Source organism: Cydia amplana, chromosome 3, assembly GCF_948474715.1.
Source record: "Cydia amplana chromosome 3, ilCydAmpl1.1, whole genome shotgun sequence".
NCBI classification, from domain to species: domain Eukaryota; kingdom Metazoa; phylum Arthropoda; class Insecta; order Lepidoptera; family Tortricidae; genus Cydia; species Cydia amplana.
The window spans coordinates 9,469,181-9,484,263 of NC_086071.1; the positions used below are offsets into that span (position 1 = coordinate 9,469,181).

Genomic DNA, 15,083 nt, shown 5'->3' on the forward strand with positions numbered 1-15,083 from the left:
TCTAGACTCAAAGAAGAAAATGAAACAAGAAGTTCTTCCACTAATGTAAAGGACAAAGAGTTAAAGGAGTTGTCCCAGCGCTGTGAAACTCTGCAAAAAGAACTTGAATCGCTCACTGAAGACAAGAATAAGTGCCAGCAAGAAGTTACAGATTTGAGAGAGGCAAAGGAATCTTTAGAGGTAAATTGTTTTGAATGAACGTCTTCCAGCGAGGGGTTCGCTCGATAGGAAAAAAATCGCTCTCAAATGGTTTTCTGAATCCTTCATATCGAGTGGACTTCTCGCTGGATGGGATGGGTTTTTTTATTAGATTAATGTACATCTACGTTGAAAGATGTAATTATATAAATAAAATTATATTCCGTTTAATAGGCTATGTCGTAGTAATTTACACTAGGTATAAATACTATTTAAATACCCTGTATTCAATAGTATTGTCTATTTCCCTGAGTGTAATAGTAAAGTATTGTATATTTTTCCTGTAGCGACGTGTCCACGAGTTGGAGAGCTCTGTGGAGTCGGTGCGGCCGCGCGGCTCGCTGGGTGGCATCGGCGACGCGCGCCGCCGCCGCCAGAGCCTGCTCGACTCCAAGCGGGTCTTCGGAGATGACAAAGAACCAGGTCTTCAAATTTTCCAAGCCCTTGAATGCTACTCCCGGACATAGTTGTACCACAGGGCGGACACTCCATACATCCAAAATCATTTGCTTTTAAATGCGTGCGCGTCACGTCTGTACACGCGTCATTGTGTATGTGTGGGTAAGTCGCTGTAATGAGAGGACGCCAGAAGTCCGCCAGATTCACGTCGCGGCCAGTCGCGGGGCGAGGTAATGCGAGTCAGGGCGGGGCGGTGCGTGGCCGTTCTGTATGATAATACTATTACTTATTCTGTGGTTGTACCTCGGACAGTTGACTATCATCAATTCATCACACACTCGCGCACTTATTTATGGAATCTATGCCATCGAAGTGAACTTGATTTCGAATTTATCACGGAAAAGAAGTCGCTAATTCTGAGCATCAGCTGCGTCTAGTTCAATATGGTTTATGTTTTATAACTCATTTTTCTGTAATGTTTCAGACAACAAGAAAATGGAAGCCTACTTCAGTACACAGGAGAAGGCCGACGACATGTTCATGGACGTGGATGACCATTCCAACCGCAGCACTCCTGCCAGAAATAGGAGGTACAGTCAGCAGCAGAAGTTGCTAAGCGGGCTTGGTGTTCAAAATTACCTTGACGCGCTCTTATTCCATTAACAATAAAGTCGCGTCAAGATCATTTTGAACACGTCGCGCGCTTAGCAACTTCTGCTGCTGACTGTAACGTTTAATGAGAATTTAATTTCAGTTTTTCAATTCAATTCAATTTATTTATTTAAAAGACAACAATGGCCCATAATGGTTAGTAACAATTAAGATTAAAAACTAAGTGTTAGTGGAACAAAAACAGAAAGCGATTTACAACATACAAAGACAGCAATAACTTAATCTATCACCTAGTAGCGGTTATGACACACTCAAAATGCCGCATTATAGGTGAGTCCTATCGGCCCGCTACAGTAGTCAGGATGGGGGTTTATTTTGACATGTAATGTAAAGAGACAATAATTGTTTTTTTTATTTTTCGAGTACTTAATATGAACAGAACACTAAGATAAACGTTTGTTTGCAGATCTGATAGCTTACAATCTCGACACGACGAGGTAAGTAGCAATAATATTACTACTAGACATATCTTGATATCTTGAGCATTTTCGATCTTATAGTAATTCTAGTATCGTCACGTTCGACGTTCGAACTGCTCATCCCTTCAGGCTAGCAATGCCCTTGAAGCGTGTAACGTCACTTGTCTATGTGCGCACAGCATGTTGTCTCTACAGTTTAGGTCACTCTGCCATATTGCACAACACACCGGCATTCGGAACGTTACGTTATAGTGTTGCCACTTGAACTGACATTCGGTCAAGTTAGTGAAACTGACACCGTGTGTCTGTGTGTGTGTACAATCAGCTGCACAGATAGTAGACGTAGTAGAATAAATGTATATGCAGGGGTAGGAGGTCACTTATCTCTGCAGCTCATACATCACGTAAGTACATGTAAGTACACTACACATCAACATATCCAAAGGAAACGTTGCATATTTCAGAGCGAAGAGTTACCGCGGCCGTCAAGCGCGCAGGAGCGGCGCCGGCGCCGCCAGAGCCAACACGACATGAACCGTACCACGCACATTGATATACAAGGTTTTTTATTAGCCTTTATAATTTATATATTTTAATTAGGAACTTTTGCGTGGGTATGTCAAGACACTTTTTTTTAACAAGATCGCGTGAATGTAGGTATGTGATCTTGAGGCTATGACAATAAATTGTTTTTTTTTATTCAACCAATCAAAATACGTATACTTACGATCGTTTTTGCTATTATTTCATGCCTAACCAAGATGCATTACAGTTTTATACTCTTTATGATTTTAACATGCTTTTGTGTATATAGTTCCATATATTTTGAATCATGTTTTTACCTGTATCAAAAACAGTTTTTTTAAACTGCTGTCAATTTATTCATCCAAATTGTGGATATCAGGATAATCTCATCAACTATGTTAGTTTGTTAATTATATTATTTTACTAACTATTCCAATGTCGTTCAGTTACCAATATAACTTTTCAGAACCCATGAAACCGCTGAATGAACTCAAGACTAGCGGCGGCGATCATGACAAGTAAGAAATGAATCACACCAATACATTGATTCACCGTTATAAATAGTTATAGGAACCTGCAATAATATGTTACACAACGAAGGCCTCAAAAATATCTGACACGATCTTTTGACTTATTTGTAGAGCCATAAGAGCGTGTCATATGTTTTTGCGGCCTTCGAAGAGTAACATATTATTGCAGGTGACTGCAGACCTACAGTTCTACAACTAGCAAAAACACAACGGACAAACTTTACGACGGTGTGATATACATAATGGACGAGAAACTGGCCCCGAAAAAATTAAATAAAAAAAATACGTTCATTACCAAAACACAAAAATAGTACAGCATGAATGGAAGTAACTTAAACTTAAATTATTAGTAATTGTATATCATATCCATGTCATTATTGAATAATGACATGAGACTGTCCGCAACTCCGTGGCCTTTTGCACTTCCGTGCTCCAAAGAGAATACCTCGAAACCCGATAACACCCCTGTGCCCCCCGCTCCGTAGGACGGTCCACGGCAGCAACTCACCTGTCCCTAGATTATGCAAGGTAGTAAATAGCTGTAGCCATATAATGGATATACACTTTGACTCTGCGTATCACTTTAAAAAATCTGTTCGGGCCTGCTTAGCAAAAATAATAGTATAAGTTAGTGATATCCACTCAATGTAATAATGTCTGCCCCCTTTATTAGTTTAATGCCTGCATTATTATTGTAAACGGTATGTTAAGTATATGTAATTTTAGTACCTTAGTCAATGCAAGTGGTGTTTACCTATAAGTAATTGTTACGCTTAGCATAATTACTCAAAACGTTTGTTGTTGTACTTTATACAGTGTAAACTATTGTTGGTGAACCAATAAATAAATAAATATCCGACATAAACATCGAACATTAAGGGGTAGTTGCAATTTCTATTATAAACTAATTAAGGAACTATGAACTATGTTCAGTGTTGTTTACTTATATCTCCGTTGACATTTTGCTGTGACGTCAGTCTGTCTGCGACCACAGGGTGCAACTCAGTCCGTTCGTATAATCAAATATAAAGTGTTATAAACAGACAGAAAATTAGCCTACCCGTGATGTCATACAGTCAGCAGCAATATTTGCTAAGCCGGGTGTTCAAAATGATTTTGACGCGACTTTATTCACTTTATTCTTAAGAGCGCGTCAAGGTAATTTTGAACACCTCGCCCGCTTAGCAACTTCTGCTGCTGACTGTACATATTTTGAGCTTCATTGGTTTTCTTCGTAATAATAGTGCAATTTGTCTGTACAGTGAAGTAGCTTCGCTGAAAGACCGTCTCCTGCTCTGCCAGCAAGAGTTAGAAGAGCTAAGAGAGAGGTATCGTGAGGTGGATGAAGAGTGCGAGATCTGCGCCGAGTACCTGCGAGAAAGGGACGAACAGTGCGTGCAGCTAACCGCCAAGAATAAAGATTTACAGGTTAAATTAAATAGGACATTTTAACTCTAATATACCTACTGCCGTACTAAGTCAAATCAAAATCTTCAAAGAAATACATTGCTAACTTAAACTTTAGTTTCTATAGCTGATAATTCCATTTTCATAGATAGGCGCTATTTGGCTTAGGATGGCACTGATGGCAGTATATACCAAACTTAGTCCCAGTATAGTAGTATCATTTCTAGTACAACTATCAATAACACTGCAAATTTTTTTTTAAGTTAAAAGGGCTGTAACATGTGCACCATGGTTTGCAAAGGATACAGAGATACATGAATACCTAAAGATTCCAACAATCAAAGAGGAAGTTAACAGATATTGTATTAAGTACAAAGAACGACTAAAAAAACATACAAACGAACTTGCAAGGGACTTGGTAAACACCAATGACAATCCGAGTAGGCTGAAAAGTTGGCAAATACTGCGGCTAGACCAGAGGCACTAAGTGGCACTAGAAGATAAATTCTATCAAAGTCAAGAGAGAGTATTTAATGGAATACCTCTCAAAACCCTAAAAAAAGACATAACATCTGATTATGGCTAAAACAGCCAATTGCAGATAAAAAGAGAAGAAAAAAATCACCGCTTGGGGCAATATTCGAACTAATGACCTTTTGGAACACCAGTCCAAAGGCTCTTAACCAACTGAGCTACCAAAGCTTACCATAAGCGTGCGATTTATCCATTCCTTGTTATTTCATAATGTCGTTTTAACACATTCATTGCCACCCAGTCAAACAAGACATCCGCGCCAGGCCACAAAAATTTCGTCATATAAAGCTGTAGTACCACGATCCCGTCCGGCCTGGGAACGAAATCATAAAATACCCGATAGTCGGGTTTTCGGCACTGAATGTGTTAAAATGAGGGCGTAATTACGATTGTATGGCGTAATAAGATCGTGTGACTATTAATAATAATTCTTTGCAGCAACAAATAGCCAAGCTGAATGACAAGCTACAAAACGCTAGTATCGTCCACGGTCAAAAGGACGCGCAGCGCAGTTTCTCGAACGCCTCAGTCAACACGGATGAAGGTACATGTTGGTTTACTTTTATAGGTTCCTAACTGGTTTGATTATTTACTATTACAAGCAATGATTAATTGATTGTATAAGAGAGATGTATCTCATGTATCCTAACCAACTCTGGCAGTCATATAATGGTGCCCACCATCAGAAATAATCGTGCCCCGATTTTGAAAGCAGAAGAAGATGTACATCGCCATATTTTGTGATAACTGAATTGTCAAACGTCAACTTTTAATAACAATTTGTTTGCCGAGTTTGTTGCCAGTCCCATATTGGGATTTGGGATACCCTCCTCCAATTGAGCGGGAATTTAAATCTTCTCGAGGCAGTGGTGTAAGGTTGGAGCCGGTGTAGCTTTATTTGAAGTTCATAAGCTCATTGTAATATGCGTACTTGAATAATAAACTAAATCTTTATCAATTACCGTACAATGAAAGTGTAAGAAGTTTTCCAACATTTTCTGTGTACATATTTTCCTAAAACTAATTTCTTGGGTGCTTTAGAACAATAATTTAACTGCAGTAAATAAACTAGCCTATAGTAATGTTTGAAATGCAACCACTCGTTTGTACAGATTGGGCGAACCTGCACTCGGTGGTGGTGGACCGGATGTCGTTCGACCGCGAGGTGGAGAGGAACAAGGCGCTGCAGCGCTCGCTGGACGAGCTGCGCTTCAAGAACGGCGAGCTGAAGGCCGCCATCGCCAAGACGCACAAGGCCGTCGAGCGCGCCGCCGCCAACAAGGCCAACTTACAGTCAGTACTTGATCATCACATCCTTAGTGTAAGGCCTGAGTGGACGCTCGAGTTGGGCGTGCAGCGGGGCGGGCCGTGCGGCGTGCATGTTAAACAAATGCAAACGTATAGGAGCGGCCTTAGTGCACGCTGCTCAAATCACTTGGGAGCTCGACGCCACGCTGCACGCCCCGCCGAACGCTCCGCTTCGAGCGTCCACTCAGGCCTTACACTTAGGGCTCATTTAGACGGCGCGCGAACTCGTATACGATTTTAGTTACATTGCGGACCATTGAGGTTACATCAATTCAGCCGACCGATCAAATGACGCAATGTAATGAAACTCGCATTCGAGTTCTCGCACCGTCTAAATAAATGCGCCCTTATGCACGAACCCCTAATAGTAGTTCATGTGACTGTTACATAATGAAAGGCATTAAAATACATGGGTGGTTTTCTCGTGTGATATCTGGGCTTTTCTTTTTAACTTGTTTAAAGTACAAGTTAAAAAGAAAATGCACGACTTAAGTCGTGTTTCAGTAACGTATGACCGTCACATTCCTGACAAAATTCATGGGGTTTGACATTGACCGTCAGTTTTGTGACGATTGCTAGCCGACCAGTAAGTCTGGATAGCGCAAGTGGCCCTTACTACCGAGACTTTTACCGGTTGACAGCGAATATTTCCATATCTACAGTAAGTCTTTCACTTCTCAAACGTATCGAAGGATAGTGCGTATTGTGGAATCGTTTGCAGATGTTTCTGCTTAGTATAAAATGAATATGACTGCCTTTTTGAGAAATTGCCCGAAACCTTCATTCCCTTTAACCTTTTGGTCGCCAATGACCGATATATCCGCACCGCAGGTTCAACGCCAAAGACCGATTAATCGGTCCCAGACCACAGAGCAACATAGACCTGCGTGCATATGCATAAAGTTCAATTTCAGTTTTGACACTTGGCGTCAGCGTGACAGCTTTTGTGTTTGACACGGCGTCGAAAAGGTTAATTCATAACCTTTTAGCCTATTTTATTTATTATATATAGGGAGCTGGAAGCAACCAAGCTAGAGTTGCAGACGTGCAAGCGTGAGCTGGAAGAGTACAAGGAGCGGTGCAGGGAGCTCGACGAGGAGTGCGAGACGTGCGGCGAGTACCTGCGCGAGCGAGACAGCCAGCTGGCACGGCTGCAGGAGGAAAAGGACGCTCTCCAGGTGCGCGTGGACACTCGCTCTATTTTATTATTTATGTCTATTGTACAACATTATTTCTTGAGGGCATCCGTCCAGTGGACCTCATTAGGAGGATTATGTTTTCTAATAAAGCAATCCGTTTATGTCTAATCCAGTATATTAATGTTGTATTGTATAGTTCTACTGCTTCCCCAAATTTTGGTATACATAATAATATGTGATATAGTTTTATGTGTACACTAGCTGTTGCCCGCGACTTCGTACGCGTGGATTTGTATATTGGTGGTTACATATTCTACATTAGCTTAGAACATTATGCAGCAAAAGATAGCAGTAAGGACTGTTAATCATTTGTTAATTATTATACACAACCTGGCTACGAAGTTTCAAGCCTCTAACTGAATAAAATTGTACTACCTAACTACCTATTTACGAAGTTTGAAGTTCCTAGCTTTAAATAAAATTTGATCTCTCTACCAACTTTCAACCCCTTCTTAAACCTTTAGTTTAGGGGATGATTTTTAAAAAAAGCTGAAATTACTTTTCATGTATTCTAATAATATGCCTTTATACAACTGAATCAGTCTATGAAAGAAAGCATGACCGTAATCGAGGGTTTGAAAATGGAAGCAAAGTCGCTGTTGGAACAAAATGCCGTGTTGAAAAAACAGTTTGAGGAGGCCACTGAACTCTGCTCTCGGTTGAAGTTGAATATGAAGACCCATGAAAAGACGGCGGAGATACAGTGCAAGATAATAAGCAGGTAGCTCTTAGTTACTTAAATATAACAGTCAGATTTTGTAATAATTATAATCCTAACCACATCACTGACACTAAATTAATGATTATGTTTACATTTTTCTAGACTCAAAGAAGAAAAGGAAACAAGAAGTTCTTCCACTAATGTAAAGGACATAGAGTTGAAGGAGTTGTCCCAGCGCTGTGAAACTCTGCAAAAAGAACTTGAATCGCTCACTGAAGACAAGAATAAGTGCCAGCAAGAAGTTACAGATTTGAGAGAGGCAAAGGAATCTTTAGAGGTAAATTGTTTTGAATGAACGTTGTCCAGCGAGGGGTTCGCGCGATATGAAAAATGAAGCTTACCAGAAGCGTGCGATTTATCCATTCCTTGTTATTTCATAATGTCGTTTTAACACATTCATTGCCACCCAGCCAAACAAGACATCCGCGCCAGGCCACAAAAATTTCGTCATATAAAGCTGTAGTACCACGATCCCGACTATCGGGGCGTCCGGCCTGGGAACGAAATCATAAAATACCCGATAGTCGGGTTTTCGGCACTGAATGTGTTAAAATGAGAGCGTAATTACGATTGTATGGCGTAATAAGATCGTGTGACTATTAATAATAATTCTTTGCAGCAACAAATAGCCAAGCTGAATGACAAGCTACAAAACGCTAGTATCGTCCACGGTCAAAAGGACGCGCAGCGCAGTTTCTCGAACGCCTCAGTCAACACGGATGAAGGTACATGTTGGTTTACTTTTATAGGTTCCTAACTGGTTTGATTATTTACTATTACAAGCAATGATTAATTGATTGTATAAGAGAGATGTATCTCATGTATCCTAACCAACTCTGGCAGTCATATAATGGTGCCCACCATCAGAAATAATCGTGCCCCGATTTTGAAAGCAGGAGATGTACATCGCCATATTTTGTGATAACTGAATTGTCAAACGTCAACTTTTAATAACAATTTGTTTGCCGAGTTTGTTGCCGGTCTCATATTGGGATTTGGGATACCCTCCTCCAATTGAGGGGGAATTTAAATCTTCTCGAGGCAGTGGTGTAAGGTTGGAGCCGGTGTAGCTTTATTTGAAGTTCATAAGCTCATTGTAATATGCGTACTTGAATAATAAACTAAATCTTTATCAATTACCGTACAATGAAAATGTAAGAAGTTTTCCAACATTTTCTGTGTACATATTTTCCTAAAACTAATTTCTTGGGTGCTTTAGAACAATAATTTAACTGCAGTAAATAAACTAGCCTATAGTAATGTTTGAAATGCAACCACTCGTTTGTACAGATTGGGCGAACCTGCACTCGGTGGTGGTGGACCGGATGTCGTTCGACCGCGAGGTGGAGAGGAACAAGGCGCTGCAGCGCTCGCTGGACGAGCTGCGCTTCAAGAACGGCGAGCTGAAGGCCGCCATCGCCAAGACGCACAAGGCCGTCGAGCGCGCCGCCGCCAACAAGGCCAACCTACAGTCAGTACTTGATCATCACATCCTTAGTGTAAGGCCTGAGTGGACGCTCGAGTTGGGCGTGCAGCGGGGCGGGGCGTGCGGCGTGCATGTTAAACAAATGCAAACGTATAGGAGCAGCCTTAGTGCACGCTGCTCAAATCACTTGGGAGCTCGACGCCACGCTGCACGCCCCGCCGAACGCTCCGCTTCGAGCGTCCACTCAGGCCTTACACTTAGGGCTCATTTAGACGGCGCGCGAACTCGTATACGATTTTAGTTACATTGCGGACCATTGAGGTTACATCAATTCAGCCGACCGATCACATGACGCAATGTAATGAAACTCGCATGCGAGTTCTCGCACCGTCTAAATGCGCCCTTACGCACGAACACCTGATAGTAGTTCATGTGACTATGTGTTACATAATGAAAGGCATCAAAATATGAGGGTGGCTTTCTCATGTGATATCTAGGCATTTTCTTTTTAACTTGTTTAAAGTAAAAGTTAAAAAGAAAATGCACGACTTAAGTCGTGTTTCAGTAACGTATGACCGTCACATTCCTGACAAAATTCATGGGGTTTGACATTGACCGTCAGTTTTGTGACGATTGCTAACCGGCCGTTACGTCTGGATTAGGGCATGCAGTACCGGTCCCGGTACCAAGAATTTTATTTCCCGGTTCTGAACATGGCCGGAACCGGGATTCCCGGTTCTTCCCGGTTCTCAATGCATCTTATGATTTTTTTAAAGAAATTGTTTGTGTTAGCGTACAATCTTTATGAATTACTTATTTTCATATGAACAATTTTATAAGGATTAATAAACGACGTATTTTATATAAAAAAGCACTTTTAGCGTTCCCACCTATTTTACGAAATTAACCGGCACACTTTGCCTCCGCCTGGGCTTAAAAGTGTACGAGCAACACGGCCGTAGTCGATGCACTCAGCTTCAGCACTATGACGGCACGGGATACAGGAGTTAAAAATTCAACCCGAGAACGGAATATTTTCATATAAAACCAAACCTAGAAGAAGAATATTCGAATATAATAAATAAATAATATCCTACTTGTGATTTAAAAGTTGTTTAAAGATTATAGCTTAAGTCACCAGGGTCAAAATGTATAGATAGACACCTTATTCATCTAAATAGGTGTAATTTAGTAGCTTTAAAGCCTTAAAGCTACTGCCCCATTGGGATATATAACACAAACATATTTACATAGATTGCTAATATCATTAGTCCTTTATGCAACCGGTATAAAAGTACTGAACGAGGTTTCAGATAAAAACAAAGTTGAAATAGAAAACTTGGTGAATTTTTACAAATTACCACTTTACTAGGTGTTTTGTCGGGTTATTTTTGGGTCCCCCTATTCATAGCACCATTATTAAAATGTTAGTTAATGTCCGGAGCTAAAGTACTAACTCAGTTAGTACTTTAGCTCCGAACATTAACTAACATTTTAATAAGTACTAAGACAACTACTATTGAAATGGGAATAAATACGCATACTGATGAGAACCGGGAAGTACTGGTTCCGGGTCTTCAGTACCGGTTCTTTCGACACTATAAAATTCCCGGGAATTCCCGGGAATTTGAGAACCGGGAATTCCCGGGAGCATGCCCTAGTCTGGATGGCGCAAGTGGCCCTAACTACCTAGACACCCGTTGACAGCGAATATTTCCATATCTACAGTAAGTCTTTCACTTCTCAAACGTATCGAAGGATAGTACGTATTGTGGAACCGTTTGCAGATGTTTCTGCGTATAAAATTAATATAACTGCCCTTTTGAGAATCTGCCCGAAATCTTCATTCCCTTTAATTCATAACATTTTAGCCTCTTTTTTTATATATAGGGAGCTGGAAGCAACCAAGCTAGAGTTGCAGACGTGCAAGCGTGAGCTGGAAGAGTACAAGGAGCGGTGCAGGGAGCTCGACGAGGAGTGCGAGACGTGCGGCGAGTACCTGCGCGAGCGAGACAGCCAGCTGGCACGGCTGGAGGCGGAGAAAGACGCTCTCCAGGTGCGCGTGGACATACAATCGTTCTATTGTACTCTAATATTTCTTAAGAAAGCATCCGTCTAGTAGTTTTCTAATAAACCAAACTCGTGTCGATTTAAAACACTCTCTTCGGTCGTGTTTGAATTTATCGCCACTCGTTTCGAATTTCCTCTTTTTCGCACTTGTATCGAAAATAACTATTTTGGCCGTTTCATACATTTTGGTCGAGCGGATGTCGACGTTTTCTATGGGAAGGCCAAATTTTTTTTTGTGATTTCGGGGTTGGTCCCATAGAAAAAGTTCATCAGTATGACCTACCTAAATCACCTCACATAATATGGCTAAGGGTCTCCCCAAACTTATCGACGCGGAATCGGCAATGCCAATAGAAATGAAACTTTATGTCCACGCAATAAGAGCGAAAAAGACGCCGACGCGTCGGCCGTCGACGGCCGAACGGAGCCGAACCGAACCTTACCTGTTTATGCTGTTTACTATCGGCTTTCGCCGAATCTGCGTCGATAAGTATGGGGAGACCCTAACGGTCCAAATATAACCCTGTATATATTTGTCCGGCAGGCTAAGCTGTCGGCCCTGATGGAGAGAGAAGCCGGCAGCAAGGTGCAGTCGGTGCGCAAGAAGCGGCAGAGCGCGCACGACCACAACCGGCCCGACGCGGCCGACCCCGGCGCCGGTGAGTCGAGACCTCATCTCACACATTATTATCATAGACTAGGAATCCTCTAGACGGAATTTAGAGCAATTACAAATAAATAAATAAATAAATAAATATTAAATATTATAGGACATTCTTACACAGATTGACTAAGTCCCACAGTAAGCTCAAGAAGGCTTGTGTTGTGGGTACTCAGACAACGATATATATAATATACAAATACATAAATACATAGAAAACAACCAAGACTCAGGAACAAATATCTGTGCTCATCACACAAATAAATGCCCTTACTGGGATTCGAACCCAGGACCGCGGCTTCACAGGCAGGGTCACTACCCACTAGGCCAGACCAGTCGTCAAATTAATTATTATCAATTTCAATTATTTCATGAAACCGATGCTGCTAAAAATACTGGGGTGCGAGGGACGAGGTGAGCGAGTCCCGTGCCGTGATTGGTCCGTTCAAAGACACGGACGTCACACAAAGAAATTTTGACTCGAAAATGGAGTAAAACTACCTTATATTTGTGGCGGAGGGGGTAGCGCTACTATGCTCAGTCTGGAGGATGTCTTGTCTGTGCCCATTATAAGCCTTTACAGGGGGACTTCTCCGATTTATATAATTAGCCCATTTAATTGTTACATTCCGCCTTGCAACCCTTTATCAGGCTGACATTTCAAAAATGACAAACGAATTTCAGGTTTACTCATCGAAAATAGAACACATGTTTGAAATGCCGTATGTGGGTAATTCCCTTATCTTAGCCTGGTAAAGGATTAAAGCGGTTTGATTTATATATTAATAGTGACAAAATACTCGTCTTAATTGGAACTTGGCTAAAGAAACAAACTAAAGCGAGGTCATATGAAAATACACCGACACTACCGTGGAGTTTGGTCAGCGATTCGTCTGAACGGTTTTTTTTTAATTTGGCAACCATTCTGCTGTATGCTGTCAGTTTAAAGCTATCATTTTATGTCTTAGTCATTTTATTGTAGAGTTTTTTTTAACTTACTGCATTTTTTGAGACAGGTTGTGCTCGCCAGACTTGTACGTCACAATAAATTCATTTCGCTGACTTTACTATTATGCTTTGCAGTTTCTCAAATGTGTATTGTGTTCAACGTGTCTTTTAAATAGGTAAGGATTCTTGATATATTATTTTTATTGCAGAGCTACACCTGGAAAACGAGAACTCGATCGGATCGGAAAACGAATCGAGGCAAAACAATGAAATCGTACAGCTCAAAATGGTAAGTTTCGCCACTCATTAAAGTTTTTGAGAATTTTGCATAAGAAAGTACACATTAATAAAGGTTTTTACAATTATGCATAAGAAAGTACAGATAAGTCGGGGTCACTTTAGCGTACTATTACGGTTCTGCGAAACCCGTATTATTACTACTTAGTATTTTTTTTTACATTTTATTATCACTCTTTGATTGTACAGCACATCCGGTAATTCTGTACCTATAATGTATGTCGTTCGGATAGTTCCGGCTGCGTGAGAAACCGCATGGTTCCGCAATTCGGGTCGGAAGTAATAGCGTATTTGACACATGTTGAATTTTATATCTAAATCTAGTTAAATAGATAGAAAATGAGCAATTTATCACAATACATTGGAAATTTAAAAAATATATGAGAATAATAAAAAATACAAGACTTTAAATAAAGTTAAAAAAAAAATCTTTTACTTCCAAATAGGAAAAAAAGAATATATTGTAAAGCGAATAAACATACATAAACACAAAATTTCACCGACAAAATCGCAATTTCCTTGTTTTCCATACATCGAAACTTCTAACGTTACATGGTGACGTCACGATGTATTGCCAATGAAGCGTTTCGTCGGTAAAGTGAGGGTGCCAGACTTTGACCATCATTTGTGACTTTTGTATTGCTTTAAGACAATGGGTCCCATACAGACATTTGATCCTCAAAACAAACCTGATCGACTGGTACTACCATTCATAAAAAAATTGTCAAATACCCTATTGTTTGTTGTTGCAGACGCTGGAAGCGGTGTCGCGGCAGAAGCAGGCGCTGGAGCTGCAGCTGCGCGCCGCGCCGCCCGTGCTCGTGGCCACCGGCAGCGCCATCGTGCAGGTCGGCCTACACCAGAACACCTATCATGCTCTCATTTTTAGGGTTCCGTACCTTGTAGCGTTAGGTATCTAGGGCAGAGATGAGCAATAAGGCCTAGGCTACAAAATGAACTGTGGTTTAATCGGGCTTAAATACGTGGGTCGTTGGCCTACTGTGGTGGCGGCACTTGGATCGGTGTGTAGCTGGGCGTTACTGTCCTGGTATTCCTGGCGTAGTGGTGACCCGGCGGCTAGCGCGGGGCAGCGAGAAGAGCCCCGGCGCGGAGATTGAACGACCAAGTAGCCCGTAGGGTAGACCCTGGAATTTTATTCCACTGTGTTAAGGCTCCGCAGTAAAACCTGTTCCATGGAGCGTCCCGCCTTATTTATAATGCTCATGTCTTGACAGCATACGACATTCTGGTGGTTAATTAATTTAAGTTCAGTTTGTCTGTGGCGGTCGATACATGGAGATTCAGAACGGAGATAAATAATGCTTAGGAACATAAGCGTAAGGTTGCAATTGGCAAAGTGCGATATTATGGAAGCTAGAACATTCATAAGTATCTACTTATTATCTTACGCATGACAATTACGGATTAAGATCATATACTTATTTACTTAGGCTAAGAATATAATTTACACCCATGGTGCATATTAGCATTCAAGAGCAGAGTCCGCCATTTTGACGTAGCGTAAGGCATTAGGCTATATGATATAGTAGCAAGCTGCGGAACAGAGAAAAACTTAAAACTAGAAGAGGTATTTGTGTTCAAACTTACCCAAAGCGGGGGAAAAACAGATGCACTTTATTTTATTCGGAACTTAGTGGCACAGCAGTGGAAGAGCACTTGTTCCCTATTATATTATTAATTACGAGTTACGACATCGCGAGACAAGGCGCGGCCGTTAACGCTCGCACAAGGGACATGCGTCCAGCGCT

The 15,083-nt window shown here is 41.2% G+C and overlaps 1 protein-coding gene across 1 annotated transcript in view; it reads left to right on the top strand.

Annotated features, from left to right (window-relative positions):
* Nucleotides 1-15,083, top strand: part of LOC134662678 (kinesin-related protein 4-like) — a 39,851-nt gene that overhangs the window by 21,068 nt on the left and 3,700 nt on the right. Inside the window, exons 15-27 of the mRNA XM_063518950.1 lie at nt 6-180; nt 486-621; nt 1,082-1,187; nt 1,676-1,706; nt 2,153-2,249; nt 2,680-2,731; nt 4,006-4,171; nt 5,123-5,228; nt 5,797-5,977; nt 7,005-7,170; nt 11,953-12,067; nt 13,227-13,306; nt 14,067-14,162. Coding sequence (XP_063375020.1) covers nt 6-180; nt 486-621; nt 1,082-1,187; nt 1,676-1,706; nt 2,153-2,249; nt 2,680-2,731; nt 4,006-4,171; nt 5,123-5,228; nt 5,797-5,977; nt 7,005-7,170; nt 11,953-12,067; nt 13,227-13,306; nt 14,067-14,162 — 1,507 coding nt within the window. The remainder of the gene's footprint in view (nt 1-5; nt 181-485; nt 622-1,081; nt 1,188-1,675; nt 1,707-2,152; nt 2,250-2,679; nt 2,732-4,005; nt 4,172-5,122; nt 5,229-5,796; nt 5,978-7,004; nt 7,171-11,952; nt 12,068-13,226; nt 13,307-14,066; nt 14,163-15,083) is intronic.